This window comes from Thamnophis sirtalis, unplaced genomic scaffold (genome assembly GCF_051295495.1).
Source record: "Thamnophis sirtalis isolate CommonGarterSnake01/CBP01778 unplaced genomic scaffold, rThaSir2_p1.2 scaffold_9, whole genome shotgun sequence".
Taxonomy (NCBI): domain Eukaryota; kingdom Metazoa; phylum Chordata; class Lepidosauria; order Squamata; family Natricidae; genus Thamnophis; species Thamnophis sirtalis.
Genome location: NW_028261389.1, coordinates 13,267,749 through 13,289,254, shown reverse-complemented (window position 1 = coordinate 13,289,254; position 21,506 = coordinate 13,267,749). Strand labels below are relative to the sequence as shown.

At 42.5% G+C, this 21,506-nt stretch overlaps 1 protein-coding gene across 3 annotated transcripts in view; it reads right to left on the bottom strand.

Moving 5' to 3' along the window:
* EPS8 (EGFR pathway substrate 8, signaling adaptor) overlaps positions 1 to 21,506 on the bottom strand; it is a 179,312-nt gene that overhangs the window by 58,699 nt on the left and 99,107 nt on the right. For all 3 annotated transcript variants that reach the window (XM_087722840.1, XM_087722839.1, XM_087722841.1), the window contains 5 exons: positions 19,671 to 19,744; positions 8,507 to 8,574; positions 8,117 to 8,278; positions 6,665 to 6,814; positions 1,263 to 1,345 (listed from right to left, as the gene is read on the bottom strand). In XM_087722840.1, the coding sequence (XP_087578966.1) occupies positions 1,263 to 1,345; positions 6,665 to 6,814; positions 8,117 to 8,278; positions 8,507 to 8,574; positions 19,671 to 19,744 (537 nt within the window). The remainder of the gene's footprint in view (positions 1 to 1,262; positions 1,346 to 6,664; positions 6,815 to 8,116; positions 8,279 to 8,506; positions 8,575 to 19,670; positions 19,745 to 21,506) is intronic.

Sequence of the window (21,506 nt, the reverse complement as noted above, 5' to 3'; positions counted from 1 at the left end):
ACCATTTTCACCACTGCAATAACACAAGCTGTGTAGAGCTGGAAACGATGCATTTTAGAAAAAGGTAAACGTTCCCCTCGCACGTATATACTAGTCGTTCCTGACTCTAGGGGACAGTATTCATCTCTGTTTCAAAGCCGAAGAGCCAGCGCTGTCCGAAGACGTTTCCGTGGTCATGTGGCCGGCATGATTAAACGCTGAAGACGCACGGAACGCTGTTACCTTCCCACCAAAGGTGGTTCCTATTTTTCTACTTGCATTTTTACATGCTTTCCAACTGCTAGGTTGGCAGAACCTGGGACAAGTAATGGGAACTCACTCCGTTACGCGGTGCTAGGGATTCGAACCGCCGAACTACCGACCTTTCTGATGGACACATTCAGCATCTTAGCCACTGAGCCACCATGCCCCTATGCATTTTACAACTACCTTATTTCACTGGATTGCATTGGGGGGTTTTTTTGTTTAGTTTTACTTTGGCAGAAAAAGAGAGGGAGAGGCATAAAATAATTTTGTAAACCTCTGGGTTCTCCCCAAGTGTGTTTCTTAATTAGTTACTTTTGGATCTGCTAGAATATAAGAAGAACCATCACAAATCAGACCAAAAAGAAATCTGTTCGTTTTCAGCATTCTGTTTGTACTGTGACCAGCCCAGGCACCGGTAGGAAAGTGTAATGCAATGCCTGAGGACAATATATTCTTTTATTGAAGTGGTTAGCAAGAAATATGAAAGAGCTGCAGCTTCTGTTATTGGAGGTTTAACATACAGCGGGATTGTACGAACCTCTGAAGAGATGCCAGGTTTTGATGAAACTTTGGACTAAATGCTGTTCAAAGCTCCTTCAGCACTGGCTGAACGGCTCTCTCCTGCTGAGTTGCTTCAGCAAATGCTCAGCGGCTTCAGTGTGCCCAGCTGTGTGGCGTTGGCACACATTGCTACGTGCCGTCCCAAAGCTTATGTGCTGCTTTGGAAGCACTTCAGCCAATGAACTGGGAAGAGCGCTGAAGCCAGCTGCCTGCTCCCACACCACGGATCTGAAATAATTCGAGGCCACTTGATTTCCTTTGTGGAGAGAAGTGGGCTGATCTCTTTGCTTCATCAGAGTGAATCGTGTTCCCTTCACAGCCCCAATCACTTCATCAAAGTGAATCTATGTCACTTTCCACAGCCCAAAATATATTGCCTGCATGACCAGCTTTCTTAATGTACCCCTTGCCGGAAAACGCTAGGAAAGATTTGCAAGGCAAGGCTTTGGTTTTACCTGAGTGTTTCAAGTCGCTGCTTTGCTTTTCCTCCTTTGCTATCGCCGATTGCGCTTTCGATGTCATCGTGGATAAAGTTGGCCTGAGCAGAAGCAGAAGCAATTAATTTGATGCACTGCTGAACGCTTGAGCAAGCAGTCAATTGGACGCACTGAGGCTTTAGAGGCAGAGTGGCCACCATATCTTATAGCCGCAAATTCTGTAATGTTCGCTTTCCGCTTGTACTCTCTTCGTCCATCCAGAAACAGTGGCCAATCAACTTCATTAGGTGACTAGCTGGATACCTGTGCTCCTCTACGAAACTATGTGACTGGCCTTGATACTTATAGATTGAAAATTAATGAATAGTTATGATTGGCCTCTCCTCTCTCTCCCTGAGGCTTGCCCCACAGAAGTCTCTCCTCTCCTCTCCCCCTTCTCTCCCTCAGGCTGGCCCCATTGATCCTTTTCTATGTCTAAACTCCCAGCCCGCAGGCCAGATGAATCACGGGGTGGCCATGCCCATACCCAAGTGGCAGTTGGAACAGAATCCTTTTCAGGTGGGGAGAAGGAGTAGAACGTCTAACTCCTTATCAGAGCGTGTTAATAATAATCTAAGAAATACTAATGATCTGATGTCATTTTGAAAAATCCTTTCTTAGCGAGTACCTGGAAGCCAAGAGGAACATACGTGCCAAATTTCAAGTATGTAGGCTTTACGCATCTGGAGATTTTGTGATGATGCATGAGTGGTATTTCACTTATATATAGATAGATAGATTTGGGATTTTAAATAACATGAGATGCAGCAAAGACCTTTCCTTTCATATTTTAGACACTTATGTGATGGCCACCCTAAGTTTTTTTTTCTGTCCATGTTGAGTTAATACTATATTATATTAATAATATATTATATTATTATATTATATAGAAGACACACCTTTTTCCCTCAAAAAAAGAGGGTGAAAATCTGGGTGCATCTTATACACTGTATACAGCATTTTTGGCCTCCCGAAACCACGCATCTTTGCAAAAATAGCCGTGCATAGCTTTTAGGAGGCTTCCAGAATGCGCCTGGGGGCTGGGGAGGGCAAAAATGAGCAAAAAACGGGCCACCCTCCCCCCCAGTCCCCAGGAGCACTCTACAAGCTTCCTAAAGGCTATGCTTGCCCTGTTTTTTGACAAAAAATGGGCCCGTTTTCATGAAAAATGGGCCGTTTTGGGGAGGTCTGCAGAGTGCAACAATTTTTGTTAAAATTTGCCTCTTCAAAATCTTAGTGCATTTTATACTCTGGTGCATCTTATACTCTGAAAAATATGGTAGTTATAGTGGAATTATGTGGCTTGTAAACAGAATGTAGCAATTGAGCACCCAGCATGCAGCAAGTTGTGATTCCAATACAGAGGAACGTAGTCAAATGATGAAACAGATGTCAGTCTAAAATTTTGGGGATCAAATCAGGGCAAACAGTAAGAAGCTAAATGGAGACATGTTCCCTGTTAAGGCAAATGTCTATGCTAGCTAATTGGAAGAAATGTGCTAGAAGTCTTAAAATATGGAGATGCAAGGAAGCCTTATTGAAGCTAACCCACAGCTACCTGCCCCATAATTTTGTGTCATACAGTGTCCATATTAATGCATTCAACAAACAGGAGCATGACTTATCTTCTCCCACCATGGTTGTTTAGGAACTGGTGTTTAAAACAAGCTGCCCATGTTTGCAGAGGAAACACAACATACAACTATAAAAAAATAGCAGTCTTGAATCTCTAGGTTCTCTGTGAATTCACCCAGGCTTCCTATGAGGTTGCTTTGCTATTTTAAATCAGGAAGAGATGCATTCCAAATTCAGGCAGTCCTTAATTTATGGACGCAGTTGAGCCCAGAATAATGTCATAAGTCACAGCAGTTGCGCGCATGCACGGGTGGGGTGTCACACGCATAGCATTATAGGTGCATGACCCACCCTGTGCTTTTGGCACGCAATGGAAAAAAGCTTAGCCATCACTGTACTAGTAGAATAAATTGAAGGTATTCTACTCTCATTTAGCTTATGTTTCAACTATTGTTTTAGTTTACTTGTTAAAGAAATATCCTTGCTAATCCTATTATTTAACATGGAATTATTCATTTTAGTTTGGGTAACGGGGCATATACGTTTGGGATAAATTACAAATTGTGTTTTGGGAAAGAGAACTCTATGAGCCTGTTGCCAAGCATTTGAATTTTGATCTTATGACTAAGGGGAGGCTTCCATGGTCTACACAGTTCTATATATATTTATATATATTGTTTTTTGGCTTAATTAATTTTGTTCCTGTTTTGCAGCCATTTGTACCAATTGTTCCAAATTTCATAATATTCCGACTTTTCTTTATCTTTTAATTTCAGTGTTAATTTGTCCATCTCTGCACAATCCAAAGTTATTTTTATCACTAATTCGTCCGAGGGAGTATTATTTTGTTTCCAGCATTGGGCAAACGCTATTCTAGCTGTAGTTAGCAGATGTGTTAATATGTACTTAATTTTCTTTGTATATTTCCCTTGGATTATTCCCAGTAGAAAGATTTCAGGTTTGTATTTTATCTGTTCTCCTGTAATTTCTTGCACCTATTTCCAAATATTTGTCCAATATTTTTGTGTTTCCAGGCAGGTCCACCATATGTGATAATAGGTCCCTTGTACTTTTTTACACTTCCAGCAGGTCGGCTTCATGTTTGGGTACATTTTAGCCAATCTTGTTGGTGATAAATGCCAACGATAAAACATTTTGTATATATTTTCTTTAAGTGCTGCTGGTCGTGTTAATTTATAATTTGGTATAATTTGATAATCTTTTTTAGATACTCTTTTCACCCACTATAAAATCCTTTGGGGAGTGAAGCCTCACCACAGATTTATATAAAAGCACTTAGAGGTGTTGTTTTTAATTAACTTTCTAATGATTCCCTGCATAGAATTTGCCTTGTTTACAGTTGTGGCACGCTAGGTTGATCCTTTTGCCAAGATTTCCATCCAGAGTCCCTGATCCTTTTCTGATCAGTCGCATTACTGTGATTCATTATCTTTTATTTCGATATCAAAATGGACTTCTGGGAAAAGTAATTGCTGACCCAAGCTTTTAAGGAATTCCTCCACACTGGTTTGGCAGGGGTCCACTTTGCTTCTAAAGATCTGCTTATTTAATATTTGTGCTTCTTTATACAGAGCTCAATTATACTCCAAAATGCCACTCATTGCTCCAATTCATTTATACACTAAGTATCACAGGGGGATTATTATGGCGAGAAATCCATAATATTATGGATACTGGTTGGCAGGAAGTCAAATACTGTTCAGGGTTATTGGCGATAAGCAACAACGCAGGCATTTGTATCTCCAAATAAATGCAGAATAACTATCCTTTTTTTTAAAAAAAAATAAGAATTTGAATATTAAGTCTCTTTAGGAGCTGAAATTATTACATCGCCAACTAGGTATTTAGCATCTCAGCAAGCAAGTCATGTTCTAAAAGCCAAATCTATATATCATTATGTTCTGCCTGGAAAAGAAATCACTGAAACAGGCCTTTGATTCCAGCATCTTTTATCGATTCCCCACTGTTGTTTAATCAGCCTTTTATTTGTGTGTCAATGAGCGAGCCATCCTAAGCAGTCTCAGGATAGCTTTTCTCAAAACGTTCCTGAAGTGTCACACAGCAAGCTGATTTAAGGTACGCTAATGCTATGAAAATCACATGACTTATACAAGAATATTCATAAATGCTGCTATCAGTTTCCTGCAAATGCAATTACTGTGAAGGGTTGATGGTGATAATATAATATAGTGTAGTGTAGTGAAAAGGAATGGGATGGGATGGGATAGGATAGAATAGAGAACCGGGATGGCGAATTAATGTGCCATCGCCCCAGGTCAGATTTCTGTGGCGTTTCTTTCGTGACCTTCCATTTCCCTGCAAACGATGAAACAGAAGCTCATGAAAGGAAAAGATCTTATGTCTTGCCATGCCCCTGCCTCCCACCAGCCAGGTGGTCTTCGGATCTCTGCTGTGCATGCATGCGTTTGCATGCGCATACACCTTTCAGTTTGGGCATGTGTGCGCACAGTTTGGGCACTTGGTGTCTAAAAGATTCGCTACCACTGATGTAGAATGACAGAGTTGGAAGGGACCCTTAGAGGTCTTCTAGTCCAACCCCCTGCTTAGGCAGGAAAGCCTATACCATTTCAGACAAATGTTTATCCATCTTCTTCTTTAAAACTTTCAGTTTGTTTATTTGCACTTATTTATTTCAAACTTATCTGCCACCCATCTTGTGGTTCGGGTGACTCTGAGCAGTTCCCGTCAGGATAAATGACATGTAACGACGCTTGTAAATGTAAAAGTGAATTAAAATTACAAAAACTACAACAAGCTAAAAAAAAAAAGAGCAGGGGTTTGGAGGAGAGAGATGGGTTGTCTCCTCAATTAGTGCGTCCTCTATTAGTGTATCAATCATCTCCAGACAGCACCTTTAAGGACCCCATGCCTGGCACGTGAACTGGAGAAGCTTCTGGGATGAGAAGCTAAACGTTTTCAAAGGAAAAATAAAACGAAACAAGAAAGTCCAGTTGCCCTTTGGAAAAAGCACCTTTGGGACAACCATGACCTGGATGATTGAGAACCTCCATAGATAGGTTTAAAAGAGTTTCTTGAAGACTAAAAGAGACAGGGTAGATGACACCTTCTGTGGTCAGATATTCTACAGCAGCCCCCAGGTCGTGGCCCACATCCAGGCCACGGCCAATTTGGAAGTGGGCCACGCAAGTGGGGGGTCAGAACACATGCAGGCAGCTTGACTCACAAAGGTGATAGGCTGTTACACATGTGTGCCCACACTCACATCGGACTGTTGCTTGCATGGGCCAATTTCCCGGTTCCACCACAAAACCACGGTCGACTAAACCGCGCCCGACTAAACCGCGTCGCTGACGTCATCAACAGGGCGACAACAGCGCGGAGACAGAAGCACGCTGTAAACCCTAAACCTAAAATTAACCCCTAAACCTAACCCCCCTAAACCTAATCCTAAACCTAACCCTAACCCCTTAACCTAACCCTTAACCTAACCCTAAACCCTAACCCTAATTGGTTAAAGTAAATCTAATGGGTCTTGTTCAGACCCAAGGTATGAACAAGATCAGTTCAGTTCTTAAGTAGGAAGGGAATATTTAAGTTTCCCATAGCCTACCATCTTCCTGGTGCATTGATGCTACAGCGCCTAGAATTTCCTGCTAATTCAGAATTTAACATCCAACAAGTTTAGGAGACGATAGATTGAAGACAGTGGGGTAAGGTTATGGAACAAAATAAATAAGCAAGCAATTTAAAAAAAACTGATATATTCTAGCTTCCATGTGTTCAACTGCAGCATTTTGCCCTACCTTGACTTCATCACACTGGAAAAGATGGAGGTCTGCTTTGCTTTGCGATGGCTCTTTGCACACCAGAGCAAGGATGGAGTCATAGTTGCATGAATTCATCACAGCCTGGCAATGCTGTATTGTATTCAAAGGGAAGTTCTCAAGTTCATTCTGAAATGCATGTGGGAAGAAGAAGTGAGACATACAAAATTCTTCAACATGGTTAAAATCCTTTCCCTCGTCTTCCCAACATATTGGTACCTCCAAAATAGCAATAGCACTTAGACTGATATATCGCTTCATAGACTTATATACCGCTTCACAGTGCTTTACAGCCCGCTCTAAGCAGTTTACAGAGTCAGCCTATTGCCCGCAACAATCTGGACCCTCATTTTACCCACCTCAGAAGGATGGAAAGCTGAGTCAACCTTGAGTCGGTGAGATATACTATGACTCAAGATATGACAACAGGAAAGAAGCGAGGGAAAAAATAATATAAATCTAGACCAGAAAGATGGATTCTCTGATTTCCCCTCCCCTCACCACTATTTCTGAGAGTATTTCATGAATGAGAATGAGCTTTTGACATTTTTCAAAGAAGAAAACATCAGTGAAATTCGCACAGCTGGAGAATTTCTTCCTCCCTGGCAAAATTGAGAAAAAATGTCCATAAATCCAACTTCTCTGCTCACAAAATGGTTGGATAATTTCCATCCGTTAATGTCTGCCAAGCTCTAATCAAAACTCTGAAAATGTTTTCCATTTCCTCTACACCAGGGGTGTCAAACTCAAAGTCCAGGGGCTGGTTCCGGCCCGCAGGATGCTTAGATCTGGCCCATGGGACCACTCTACAAACAGCAAAGGACTGGCCTGTGGTGCCTCTGCCAGCGGAAACAAAGCTTGGGAGGGCCAGGTGCAGCCCTCCTACGTGGCACGACAAAACCGCGCTCGATTAAGCCGCGCCCGATTAAACCGCGTCGCTGACGTCATCAACAGGGCGACAACAGCGAGCGCGGAGAAAGAAGGGTGCTTTAAATAGCGCTTTGAAAGCAAGCCGATTCAGCTGTTGTCGCCCTGTTGATGACGTTAGTTACGCGGTTTCGTCGAGCACGGTTTCGTCGAACACGGTTTTGTGGTGGAACCGCCCTCCTAGGCTCCTTTTCAGCCACGATGGCCTCCTACCACCCTCTGCCAGTGAAAACAGAGCTCAGGAGCGGGGGCCCAAAGGGTGGCAGAATGCCGTTGTGGCTGAAAATAGAGCTTAGGACTCCATTTTTGCTGGCAGAGCAATAGCGCCACCACAGACATCAAGCTGGCCACACCAACCCTGGCCACACCCACCCCAATCTTCCGAGGTCAAACACAACCCTGATGCAGCCCTCAATGAAATCGAGTTTAGACATCCCTGCTCTAACCTTGCTTAAGATCTTCGCCCAACTCTGCCAACACATCAACCTTATTCTTGAGTCTTACCTTGGATTCTAAGTCCACCAGACTGACAGCTTTGTCATCGACTTGAAGAATCATGTCTTGTGTCCAGACTTTGCCTTTGGCATCCAGGAGTTTCAGCTTCCTTATTCCATCATCCACTGTGATCATGGCTTCTTTCCGATCCAGAACAAAAGTGGTCAGGTGCTGACAGGTTGGCAAAAGAGAAGAAGGAGATGTAGATTTACAAAAGGATCAGCAGAGCAGATACTTAAAACTTTTGGAGAGATTCTTTTTGGAAAAGCAAAACACATTGCTTACAAAATAAAATGGAGAAAGAACCAAACCCCACCCCCCAGCTATTTCTATCTATGGATATATCTGATGTGCATAAATAAAATAAGATAAAATAATAAATAAATAAAAAAATCTTACCTCCACATGGTATTGTGTTATCTCTGAAATGCTGCTGATGCTGTCTCGTGCATAATTCTTCCTTTGCTCTGGTTTTTATCAAAAAAAAATATGTAAAAAGATGATATTAGAATACTACATTTATTTAAAAATATCGATGGATGAAGAGCTGTGATGGCACCAGTTGCTTATCCCTGAATTAAGATTATAAAAATAATAAATATCATTCAATAGGCTTTTAATCTATTGCTTCAAATTTAAATCTCAGACGGTGGATTGATTCACCAGCTGACCGTATTTTTCAGACTATAAGACACACCGGTGTATAAGATGCACCAAGATTTCGAAGCAGTAAATAAGAAAAAAAGGTTTTGTCCTCCCCGGCCCCCAGGAGTACTCTGCATTGCTTCTGGGGGGTGGGGGAAGGCAAAACACCCCCATTTTTGTGAAAAATGGCCCGTTTTTTGTGGGGATGGAACTTCAGGAGGCCAAAAATGGCTGTATTCAGTGTATAAGATGCACCAACATTTCCATGCTCTTTTTTTTGGGGGGGGGGAAGGTGCATCTTATACTCTGAAAAATACGGTAAGCCACAGGGTGGTTACTTTACTTTTGGCTTCATAGAGTAAGCAAAATGTGCCATGATGACTTGTAAACTTTTAGAACTTAGCACGTTGGATGAAACCGATAAATTGGGGCTTATTCAAAAAGTCATAATTAAATAAGCCACAGCTTAGCCAGGTGTGTGAACTAGATCGCCGTGGTTACCTGTTAACCTTCCTGATTGTCTTAAGATGGTAAATCAAATCACTGGCTACACTTCACAGACTGTCTGCATATTTCAGTTTGCTTGTCATGGACTAAAGTTGGAGATGTCTACTGTGGCATGCAATCAGTTACATTCATGATGAAGTTCTCCCACTTTAAATTTCACCATGCTATTGCAATATTCCCAATAGAGGTACTCCTCGACTTACAACCATTCATTTAGTGGCCGTTCAAAGTTACAACAGCACTGAAAAAAAAGTGAGCGATGGCTAGTTTTCACATCATCGTTGCAGCATCTCCATGGTCACATGATCAAAATTTGGGCACCTGGCATGTATTTATGGCAGCTGCACTGTCCCTGGGTCACGCAATCACCATTTATAACCTTCCCAGCCAGATTCTGACAAGCCAAGACAATGGGAGAAGCTGGATTCGCTTAATGTCCATATGCTTCACTTAGCAACTGCATGATTTGCTTTAACAACCATAGTTTTTTTTAAAAGTCACAAAATGAGGAGCAACTGATTTAACAACTGCCTCGCTTAGCAATAGGAAGTTTGGGTTCATTTGTTGTTGTAAATCCAGGACGATGTAAAATACTGTTTTGAAGAGGAAATGATAATTAAAACCTATCTGCGAAATTTTCCACCAGATTGTAAAGTATTTTTTCATCTGGTTTCCAGGCACTGCCTGATTAAAGCAGCTTATAATGATATCTTTACATTTAAATTTTTAAATTTAACAGAATTGGAAGGGACCTTGGAGGTCTTCTAGTCCAACCCCCTACTTAAGAAGGAAACACTACACCACTGCCAGCTTGTCCAGAATGCAGCCACACGAGCGATCGTGGGTGCACCTCGGTTCACCCACGTAACACCTATCCTCCGCGAGCTGCACTGGCTGCCTATTGGTCTTCGGATACGCTTCAAGGTGCTAGTCGTCACTTATAAAGCCCTTCATGGTATTGGACCTGGGTACTTGAGAGACTGCCTGCTGCCAATTACCTCCTCTAGACCGATTAGATCCCACAGATTAGGCCTCCTCCGAATTCCATCCGCCGGCTAGTGTCGACTGGCGACTACTCGGAGGAGAGCCTTCTCTGTGGCCGCTCCGACCCTCTGGAACGAACTCCCCATGGAGATTCGAACCCTCACCACCCTCCAGACCTTCCGCAAAGCCCTTAAAACCTGGCTATTCCGACAGGCCTGGGGCTAAAAAGCTTCTACCCCCTTCTCGAATGGTATGATTGTTGTGTGTTTTAAATTATGTATTGTTGCGTGTTGTTTTAATTTTTTTGTCTGTATCCCCCTCCCTTAGTTGAGTTGTGAGCCGCCCTGAGTCCCCTTCGGGGGAAAAGGGCAGCATACAAATAAAATAAACATTCAACATTCAACATTCTTTAGCAGAAAAATCACGCCATCATGCACCTTCAGAAACTCTCTGGACTGCTTCATATACAGAAGCTCTAAAGTGATTTAAAGGGCCAATTTACCAGATCTTCTCTCGCCAACAGCAAGAGCCAACAGCTCTCCAAATTCAGAGATGGGCAAACTCAACCCTCCCAAGATGCCTGGCTGTGAATCCATCACTGCCTTTTCATAAGCAATGAAAATAGCAGTCTTCACACACACAACACATAACTTGAGAAGAAACACGCCATGTGGGAGGGAGGGGGAAATCAAACAAAAGAGAAGCAAATGACACCACAAGCCAATCACTTTTACTATTTTATTTAAAATCACACTTAATTCTGAACCTGAATTAACAAAGCACAGTTGCTGGGCCTGCATAATAAATTATGCCCAAATGAATACAAGCAAAGCATACCTCACTGTTTAATAGAAATGTCTGATTCAATAACAGTAACAGAGTTGGAAGGGACCTTGGAAGTCATCTAGTCCAACCCCCTGCTCACACAGGAGACCTATACTAGGGATTCAAACCGCTGAACTGCCGACCTTCCTGATTGACAAGTTCAGCATCTTAGCCACTGAGCCACCTAGCCAGGATTCACACAGCCTGCCAATAGCGTTTCTCTTAACATTCTGAATCACAAACCATCACCCCCTCATTTTAATTCAGTATACTATGAGAAGGAAGCCTTGACATTATGGCCAAGGTTGCAAATTGAAAAGTTTAATGTTTTGCTTGTTACAGTGGGAAAAGAGTTTGGGGCCTGTTTTCATTACCCACTATCCAGGATGAGAAATCTCACCCTACTGCAAACCTATTTTCTATATGTTTTTATATATATCAAATGTTATTAAGAAAACAACTAGAGAAAATTTTTAAGCAAAAGATACTGCAATATAAATTATATATTCATTGTGTGTATCTGAATATGTATGTATATGTATCTGTACATCTATACTGTGTATGTATATGTATGCACATACACACACACACACATATCTATGTGGATGGATGGATGGATGGATGGATGGATAGCATAAGTATAATCTTTATTGTCATTGTACTTAAATACAACGAAATTGGTTAGCTAGATAACTAGATAGATAGATAGATAGATAGATAGATAGATAGATAGATAGATAGATAGATAGATAGATAGATAGATAGATAGATAAACTAGATATAGACAGACAGACAGACAGACACATGAACCCTTATATATAAAGGGTTCTCCTGTCTAGTCATATAAAACTTTAGGAGGTGATGCTCTTCATTTCTTAGCCAAGGGAGCCAGAGCTGTCCGAAGACAATTTCCGTGGTAACGTGGCCAGCATGACTATAAGCCAAGGCATATGGAACACTGTTACCTACTTACCAAAGTGGTACCTATTTATCTACTCGCATTTGCATGTTTTTGAACTGCTAGGTGGGAGGCAAGTAATGGGAGCTCACCTCAGTGCACACAGCTCAGGTCTCAAACCTGGAATGTCAGCTTTCCTGCTGACAAGCTCAGCATCTTTAACCACTGAGCCATCGTGCCCCTACACTGTGTGTGTGTGTGTGTGTGTCTGTCTGTCTGTCTGTTTGTCTGTCTATCTTTCTGTGTATTATATACATGCACACAATGCACACAGTATGTGTTTGTGTATGCATGAAAGCTCCTACATAAAGCCTTACAGTGAACAGCAGCCACATTTCATTTCATGATCCATAGCTGGTCAAAGTTAATAAACGATTCTTTCATCAGTTGCTATAGCATCAATGCTGCAGGCTTTAATCCTAACCCTTAGTCTGTTATTCCTGATCCATTTATTAAATTTATCACTTCTTTTCACCATGGCACTCATAGCAATTAATAATAAAACCCAGTCAATAGTGGAGGATACGTTCACGTAGACAAAAGGCAGGGCTTTCCTAGATATTTTCAAATTAAGTTTGCCGTAATCGAAATGGAAAGTACTGAACAATAGTCGGAGAAACAATGGATGATGACAGTCCTGTCCTCAGTGTCCTAGATTCCTCTCAGCATATTAGAAGGCAACAACAGGATCCCGTCAACAATTCTATTGACATGTGAATTTTACCACATCCAATATTTTTCAAATCTTCATTTTCCTCCTTTAATGCGGGCAAATAATGTGACTGAGGCACATCTTTCTAGGAAATAGGCATCTGTTTTCCAAAAACAGCCCAATGAAAATAATTTCCATCACAAAAATTGAATACAGCGTTTAAACATCCATTACTCGAGCTGGTATAATCATTTTCTAAAAACAACACCCTGCCCAACGTTTCTTGAGGAGTAAATATAAGCAGGCAGGCATCAGTTAGTGACAATGAGATACAGGTAATCTTCAACTTACAACTATTCATTTAGCTACTGTTCAAAATTAAGAACATATTGGAAAAAACGTGATTTACAACTGGTCGTTGCCTTTACAATCATTGCAGCAGCCCCACAGCGACATGATCAAAATTCAGGTGCTTGGCAACCAGCATATATTTTTGAGGGTTGCAATGTTCCGGACTTAGTCGATTGCCATTTGTGGCCTTCCCCATCTAACCAAAAAGAAAAGTCAATGGGAGAAGCCAGATCCACTTAACAACACCCTGGCTCACTGAACAACTTCCTTGAAATTAGCAATGAAAATTCAAATCCCAGTTGCAGTTGTAAATCAAGGAATAACTGTATGTAAAGCCAGTTTTCTATTATTCCAGGGCAGTGATGGTTAACCTTTTTGTCGTCGCGTGCCCGAAGCGCTCGTGTACAGCACATGTCAGTGTGCCCATCCCCATAACGCAATGCGCACGTGACATCCCCCCGCCCCCTACACATGCAAATGCGACACCCACCTCCCGCATGCTCCGTTTTGGGCCTAGCAGGCCTCCCTGCAGCCTCGTGGGACCAAACACAGGCCCCCTGTGCCCCAGTGGTGGGAATTCAAATAATTTACCAACCAGTTCTCTGCCCTAATGTCCAGCTGGGTAGGCGGGGCTCGGGGTCATGTGATCATGTGGGCATGGCCAAATCAATGTCACTCAACTCGATGGACACTTCACCTTAGCTGTTACAATGTAATAAGGGTTAACCGGAGAGGCAGTTTCGGTAAGCAGGGCAATAAAGATTAGGCTAGAAACAACACCAGAATGTTTACTTCTTGCCTTCCTTAAAGAATTAGCCCTGAAAGTGGGAAAAAACAAAATAAGATTTCTTCCAACAACCGGTTCTCCGAACTGCTTAGAAAGTTACCAACCGGTTCTCCCGAATAGGTGCGAACTGGCTGAATCCCACCATTGTTGTGCCCACTTTTGGGCCTAGTAGGCCTTCTTGTAGCCTTGTGAGACCAAAAACGTGGCACGGGGGAGGGCTCAACCCCCCCCATCCCTCACATATGTGCATGTGCCCCCCATGCATGCGCATGTGTCTCCCACATGCGCCCCACACATGCGGGGCAGAGACCCCAAAATCAGCGGGTTGCCGGGTGGCCCACATGCATGTGTGGTGGAGCTGAGCTGGGCCAACAGCTCGCGTGCCCGCAGAAAGGCTCACCATCATGGTTCTAGGGAAACTGTGAATAGAAGAGGCAACAGAATTGAACTCAAGAGCCTTAACTGGCCAAGACAATCACATATTGTAATATCAAAGGGTTTCAGATCTGATAGTACCAAAAAAAAAAAAAAAAGTTCAGCTCAAGCCATGCTGGTTACAATGAGAAGGTTAAGCCAGACAAGGACACTGCCATGTTCAGTCAAGTATCTGTGACTATAAATCACAAATATATAGTGATTGATGTAATGACAAATCTATAGTGATTTATGTCCAGTTTAGTTTTTGTTTGAGAACTATGAATTAAATAAATATGTGCTTTTCAGTTGCATTTTACCTGAATATTGCATTCTTTATTTCATTCGTTCAGAAATTATTTTTAAGAGTATTTTTCAACTCGGTTCTTCAGGAGGGCCATGTTGCTGTCTCCCCATATCTTCAATTAGGCATCCCCACCAAAATGGCACCTATGCCAAATGATGCCCACAGGGCCTCCAAATTAAAGCAGCAGATTTCAACTGTCAGGAAATAATTCAGGTCTCCCATGTTTGACGGTATTCACATTTTCTTGGCAATTTGTCACACGGCTGACAATATGTTATGAGCTTCCTATATTTTATTGGGGCCTTTTTTGTGAGATCACACCATGGGGCCTGGCGGAAAAAGAGCTGTCAATGTCTGTTTATTTATGTACTTCTTACGTGAGATACAGTATATAAATCCTATGCACATAATATTTATCTTCTTCACTGTGTCCAGCTCCTGAGTTTTATGCTACAGCAGTGCTTTCAAATTGGAAACTTTGAGCTATGTGGAATTCAAGTCCCAGAATTCCCCTGCTGGCTGGGGAATTCTGGGAATTGAAGTCCATGTGCCGTAAGGTTGCTTCCTTTTGAGAAGCACTGTTTCATAATTTAGTACCCTAGACTTCTTTAGCTATAATTCTTATGCTCTTCTCCAGTATGGGTATATGACAGGATCTCCGAAACGTTTGGGCACCAAGAAGTAGTTCCATGGAGGGCAATTTTTCAGCAGACCAGAGTGAACATGGTTTCACGCCTTCCCTGGATCTTGTGTGTGCATGGATGGGGCTTCGCTTGCTTGTCTGGCCCGGTTCCTGGCAGGCCACAGACTGGTGCTGGTCTGAGGCCCTGTAATACGGAATGTGATAGCAACTGTATATTCAGAAGATCACAGTGTCTGATCTGGGCAGAATGCCTACGATTATTATTTTCTGAAAAGTACAGTAAGCCAAGGATTTAGTCCTAAAGGTGCTTCTTCAGGGGGGGGGGGGTGGATGACTGATTAATACAATACAATAGCAGAGTTGGAAGGGACCTTGGAGGTCTTCTAGTCCAACCCCCTGCCTAGGCAGGAAACCCTATACCATTTCAGACAAATGGCTATCCAAAATCTTCTTAAAGATTTCCAGTGTTGGGGCATTCACAACTTCTGGAGGCAAGTTGTTCCATTGATTAACTGTTTTAGCTGTCAGGAAATGTCTCCTCAATTCTAAGTTGCTTCTCTCCTTGATTAGTTTCCACCCATTGCTTCTTGTTCTGTCCTCAGGTGCTTTGGAGAATAGTTTGACTCCCTCTTCTTTGTGGCAACCCCTGAGATATTGGAACACTGCTATCATGTCTCCCCTAGTTCTGCTTCTCATTAGACTGGACTGGACTTTCTTGCTTTTTCTTTTGAAGACGTTTTGCTTCTCATCCAAGAAGCTTCTTCAGCTCTGACAGGATAGTGGGGGAATGGAAGGATTTATATTCCTTGCAGAGAGCTGGTCATTTGCATCCTTTTAGAATATAAATTCTTCCATTCCCCACTATCCTGCCAGAGCTGAAGAAGCTTCTTGGATGAGAAGCGAAACGTTTTCAAAAGAAAAGAAAAAAACCAAGATTGTCCAGTTGCCTCCTTAAAAAGCACCTTTGGGACAACCACGACTTGGATGACTGAGAATCCCCACAGACACGAAAGATTTAGTATGACCTCCCCCTCCCTATTCACTGATGCTTTACAAGGGCTTCACTATCAATGCCCTTCCATGTCTCACACATATATTTAGGAAGCTCAAACTTGCCCCATCGGAAAATTCCTGTCATTTTGGTGTCTAACAATCCATTATTAAAACATTAGAAGCATTTGATTGGGCCAACATGCTGAACTATTATCATTTGAGTGGACTCCCCCCCACACAAAAAAAGATACGTACTGAAAATGCGCATTCATAGACGCACATGCGCACATACCCGCACATACACACCCACACAAACAGAGCAACAAAGCCTGTTGTCGTCTGCTACCTTTCTTGGTTTTTTGCTTGGATGACGATCTGAAGAAATAAAACCCCATCTGCTCCCGAGAATTATTATTTTTCAAAAGAAAGGAGGAAAAGAAGGAACATTTAAGATCCGTCCTATCCCCAGTGATTATTTCCATTTGGGAAGATGTCAAGGCAATAGCGTTGACATACAGACTGGCAATGAAAAATTGGGTTGTCACACAAAGCTCTAAAGAACAAAGAAAAGAAAGAAGAGCTTTATTAAATGCAACATGCAGACACAGGCTTTTAATAAGGAACAGTTTGCAGATCAAATGGAAATCAACCTGTTGGCTAAAAACTGTGCAGGCAAGAAAAGCAGGCTCCCACGACGGATTTGACATTTCCTGTGTTTTATGATTCATTACTTTATTATTCTTTATCTGTCCTTTACAAAATGTTGCTTATTCTGAAAGGGAATGGCGTCATGCCTACATACACATACAGTAATATTATTGTCGGTGTTGATCTTGAACCAATCCATCCTACAACTAGAAAAACTTCGTCCTCCTTAAAACCCTACAACTGTCCCCCTTGATATCTGCCTGTAAATCCAATTGTCCAACTACAAGCAAGACTGCTTAGCAGTTTTCTACCAATGTACAAAAGATCCCCAGTTCAGTTCTTTTGTTCCGTTTCTCTCTAGATTTCTGAAGGTAGGGAAATAAAAGGCAGCCAGAGTATAAGACGCATTTCTCCCTCAAGAAAGAAGGTAAAAATCTGGGTGCGTCTTATACACTGAATACAGCATTTTTGGTCTCCCGAAACCCCGTCCCCTTTGCAAAAATGGCTGTGCATAGCTTTTAGGAGGCTTCCAGAGTGCTCCTGGGGGCTGGGGAGGGCAAAAATGAGTGAAAAACAGGCTGTTTTTTGCTCATTTTTGCCCCCCTCCCAGCAACACTCTATAAGCCTCCTAAAGGCTATGCATGCACTTTTTTGGGCAAAAAATGGGTCCATTTTTGCAAAAAGCGGGCCATTTTGGGGAGGTCTGCAGAGTGCAAAAACTTTTTTTACAAATTTGCCTCTTCAAAATCTTGGTGTGTCTTATATTACAGTACACTGAGGCAAAGTAATGTACTTATAAGAAGTCTTCCAGGATCAATTTAAGCCCTGTTGTTAATTACAAAACCCTATATGGCTTCAGTGTATATCAGATACACTCTGGCCAAAAGTAAATTCATCTGTCTAGTCTCATTCATCTTCAGAAGACCTGCTGAGAATTATCTTCCCATCCAAGAAGTACTTGGGGTGTGGGCTACATCAGGTGTCTGCAGCCTTAAACGCTCAGAGCCATTTGGACCTGTTTCCCACAGAAAAGAAAAAACCGGAAACCACAAAATCTGGCTGGGTGTGGCCAATTCAATGTCACTCCCACCTAGTCATATGACCCCCCCAGCCACGCCTACCGATTTTGTGGCTCCTGGTATTTTCGTTTTTGTGGGAAATGGGTCTCTCTCTCTCTCTATCTCCTCTCCCTCTCCCTCTCTCTTCTCTATCTCTTTCTCTCTCTGTGTTACTTCTCTCTGTGTGTGTCTTCTCTCTGTGTGTCTTCTGTGTGTGTGTGTCTTCTCTCTCTATCTATTCAATAGAGCCGAGGTGGCACAGTGGTTAGGGTGCAGTACTGCAGGCCACTTTAACTGACTGTGATCTGCAGTTCAGCGGTTCAAATCTCACCGGCTCAAGGTCGACTCAGCCTTCCATCCTTCTGAGGTGGGTGAAATGAGGACCCCGATTGTGGGGGCAAGTTGCTGACTCAATTTGCTAAAAAAAAATTGTAAACCGCTTAGAGAGGGCTGGAAGCCCTATGAAGCGGTATATAAGTCTAATAAATAAATAAATAAATCTCTGTGTCTTCTCTTTCTATCTCTGTGTCTTCTCTCTATCTGTGTTTTCTCTCTCTCTCTTTCTGTCTTCTCTCTCCCTCCCTCTCTCTCGCTGGAGCAGAGGGGCAAAAGAGCCACATGCGGCTCTGGAGCCGCGAGTTGACGACATCTGGCCTACAACCAATTTCGTTGTATTAAAGTACAATGACAATAAAGATTATACTTATACATGGCAAACTACTTTGTGAGGCCCGATGTACCTTCAGATCTAATTAATTGTTGGGTGAACACTCATCTTGTGAAAGGGAGGAGAAAAGAGATTGATTAGTCTATATATGATTTGTATATTTGCTGTACAGGTAATCCTTGATTTACAACCACAATTGGGAACAAAATTTCCACTGCTAAGAAAGGTCGTGATTAAGAGAGCCGTTCCCGATTTTACAATCTTTTTTTTTGCCATGGTTGTTAAGCGAATCACTGCCATTGTTAAATGAATCTTGCCATCGTTAAAAGAGACTCTAGCTTTCCCCAATGATTGCTCATCGGAAGCTGTCTGGGAAGGTCACAAAAATAATCCCAAATATTGACAGTAATAAATACATGTGGTTGCCAAGTTCAGATTTTGAACATGTGACTGTGGGAATAGTTATAAGTGTGAGGACCGGTCTTAAGCCACTTTTTTCAATGCTGTTGTAACTTGAAACAATAGTAAATGAATGGTGGTAATTTTAGTACCACCTGTACACAGTGTAGACTCTTTAAAATGGGATGGGTTAAATAGATAAATGAATAGCAATTTAATTTCTAGGGCACACACACACATACAGATGCTATAGAATGCAATGCCTGATGACTCTAAATCAGGGGTGGCAAACTCAAGGCCCGGGGGCTGGATCCAGCCCGCGGGGTACTTATAGCTGGCCCACGGGGCTGCCCTGGAAACAGTGAAAGACCGCCCCATGGTGTTTCTGCCACCAAAAACGGGCTCCCGAATTCTGATTTCACTGGCAGATTGTTGCATGAGGCCGTGGCAGTCGAAAACAGAGCTCGGGAGCCTGTTTTCATTGGCAGAGCGCTCGGGCCACCACAGGCGCCCCCGACAGGAGTGACGTCAAGCTGGCCATGCCCACCTCGGCCACACCTCCCCTGCCCCCTGAGGTCAAACAGAACCCTGATGCGGCCCTCAATGAAATCGAGTTTGACACCCCTGCTCTAAATCATTTTTCTATAACTTCAGCCCACCTAGCTTAATTAAGACTTTGCATTCATGATCCAATGATAAGCTCAGCATTGGCTAGTGAATCTTACCGTACAAAGCTTTTGCGCTTGTCTTTGAACTCTGATCCTTGTCCCTTGAAGAAAATGTTGGTGATCCATATCCACTGCAAGGCAAGAAAGAGGTCGGATGTTTAGGTGCGCCTTTTTTCTGGAACAGTCAATCAATATACAACCAAGCTAAAATTCAAAGACTAACTGCACTGAGTGCAGATTTCAATAATATAAGGATTTTGGCTTTCATGCTTCCGGTTCATATGGATCAGCTTAGCAAGGGTGAAAGAATACACATAAAGTGTTCTAACCCAGGCTTCCTTAGAAAGCAAGAAGCAAAGTCTTGGTCCCGACAAAACCTCTTTTATTTACACAAGTGGGAATTCCTTTCATTCAGTCAGCAAGGCTTTAGCAGTCTTTCAAAGGAATGTTTATCCACACATACCTTATCTTGTTTACAGCGCTGCCAGGTAACTAGTTTCCAAACACAGGACAAAACAAAACTTGGCACAGAGTTTCTTGTAATCACAAACAGAACTTTCCAGACCGAATGAACAAATTGTTTCCTGCAAAAGGCTCACTCCCCATTCATTCCTCTTTCGTTTCCTCTGGGAGGGGCCAATCACCTCCAAAGTGTGGCTTTACTCTTAAGTCGACCCTGCTTTCTTAGTTGTTTTCTGGCAGCACTGTACATGTGCACACTGGGAACAGGCTCCAGCTGTTCCTCTGCTTCACTGCTGTTTAGCTCCCTCTCTGCCTCCAACGCGGAGCCCTTGTCTGAGCTTTCCTCAACTCCCAGGACTGGCCCATGTTTCTCCCCAACCTCCTCACTGTCTTACTCTGCTGCCAGCTCTGCTGGCCGTCGCTGAGCCACAACTAAAAGTGGTTGCTGAGCAGAAATTCTAAAAACTAGGAATTATATCTCGCCATTCAGCTATTTAAAAGATTTTTTTTTTGCAAATGAATGGGTATGCCTACTCAATCACCAGACAATTTAAGAATCAACTTAACTTCAAAGAGATGGAGTCATAATGTGCCCTAAAACTATGTTACAAGATTACTTTGGATCTGGACCTGGAAAAAAAACCTAAATAAGGACAGCGAGGTATAATTCCTCTGATATAATCTAAAATAAACTATATTTTCTAAATGGCTCAAAGCCAACTAGGAAGAAGAGTTGGGGAGCAACCAGAAATTCTTAGAGAACGCTAAGTTAGGGACAGCCACCTTATATGCTAAATGATTTTTTAGAATTTATATGGCCAGTTTTAGAGCTAGTGGCCTGTCTGTCTTCCGTTCTGCCTTTGAAAAACATGTATCAGATAACCAGAGAACCTTGAAATGCTCTTTATACAACTTCTTTTCATAGAGCATAGAATCAAGGGGCTGGAAGGAATCTCATCTTCTAGTCCAACCCCATGCTTAAGAAGACCTTATGCCATCCCGTGGCATGACAAAACCGCGCTCGACTAAAGCACGCCCGATTAAACCGCGTCCCTGACGTCATCAACAGGGCGACAACAGCGAGCGCAGAGAAAGAAGGGCACTTTAAATAGCGCTTTGAAAGCAAGCCGATTCAAGTTAAGGTAAGGGTTAGATTTAGGGTTAGGTTTAGGGTTAGGGTTAGGGTTAGGGTTAGGTTTAGGGTTAGGTTAAGGGTTAGGGTTAGGTTTAGCGTTAGGTAAAGGGTTAGGTTTAGGGTTAGGTTTAGGGTTAGGTTAAGGGTTAGGTTTAGGGTTAGGTTTAGGATTAGGTTTAGGGGGGTTAGGTTTAGGGGTTAATTTTAGGTTTAGCGTTTACAGCGTGCTTTTTTCTCCGCGCTGTTGTCGCGCTGTGATGACGTCAGCTACGTGGTTTCGTCGAGCGCCCTTTAGT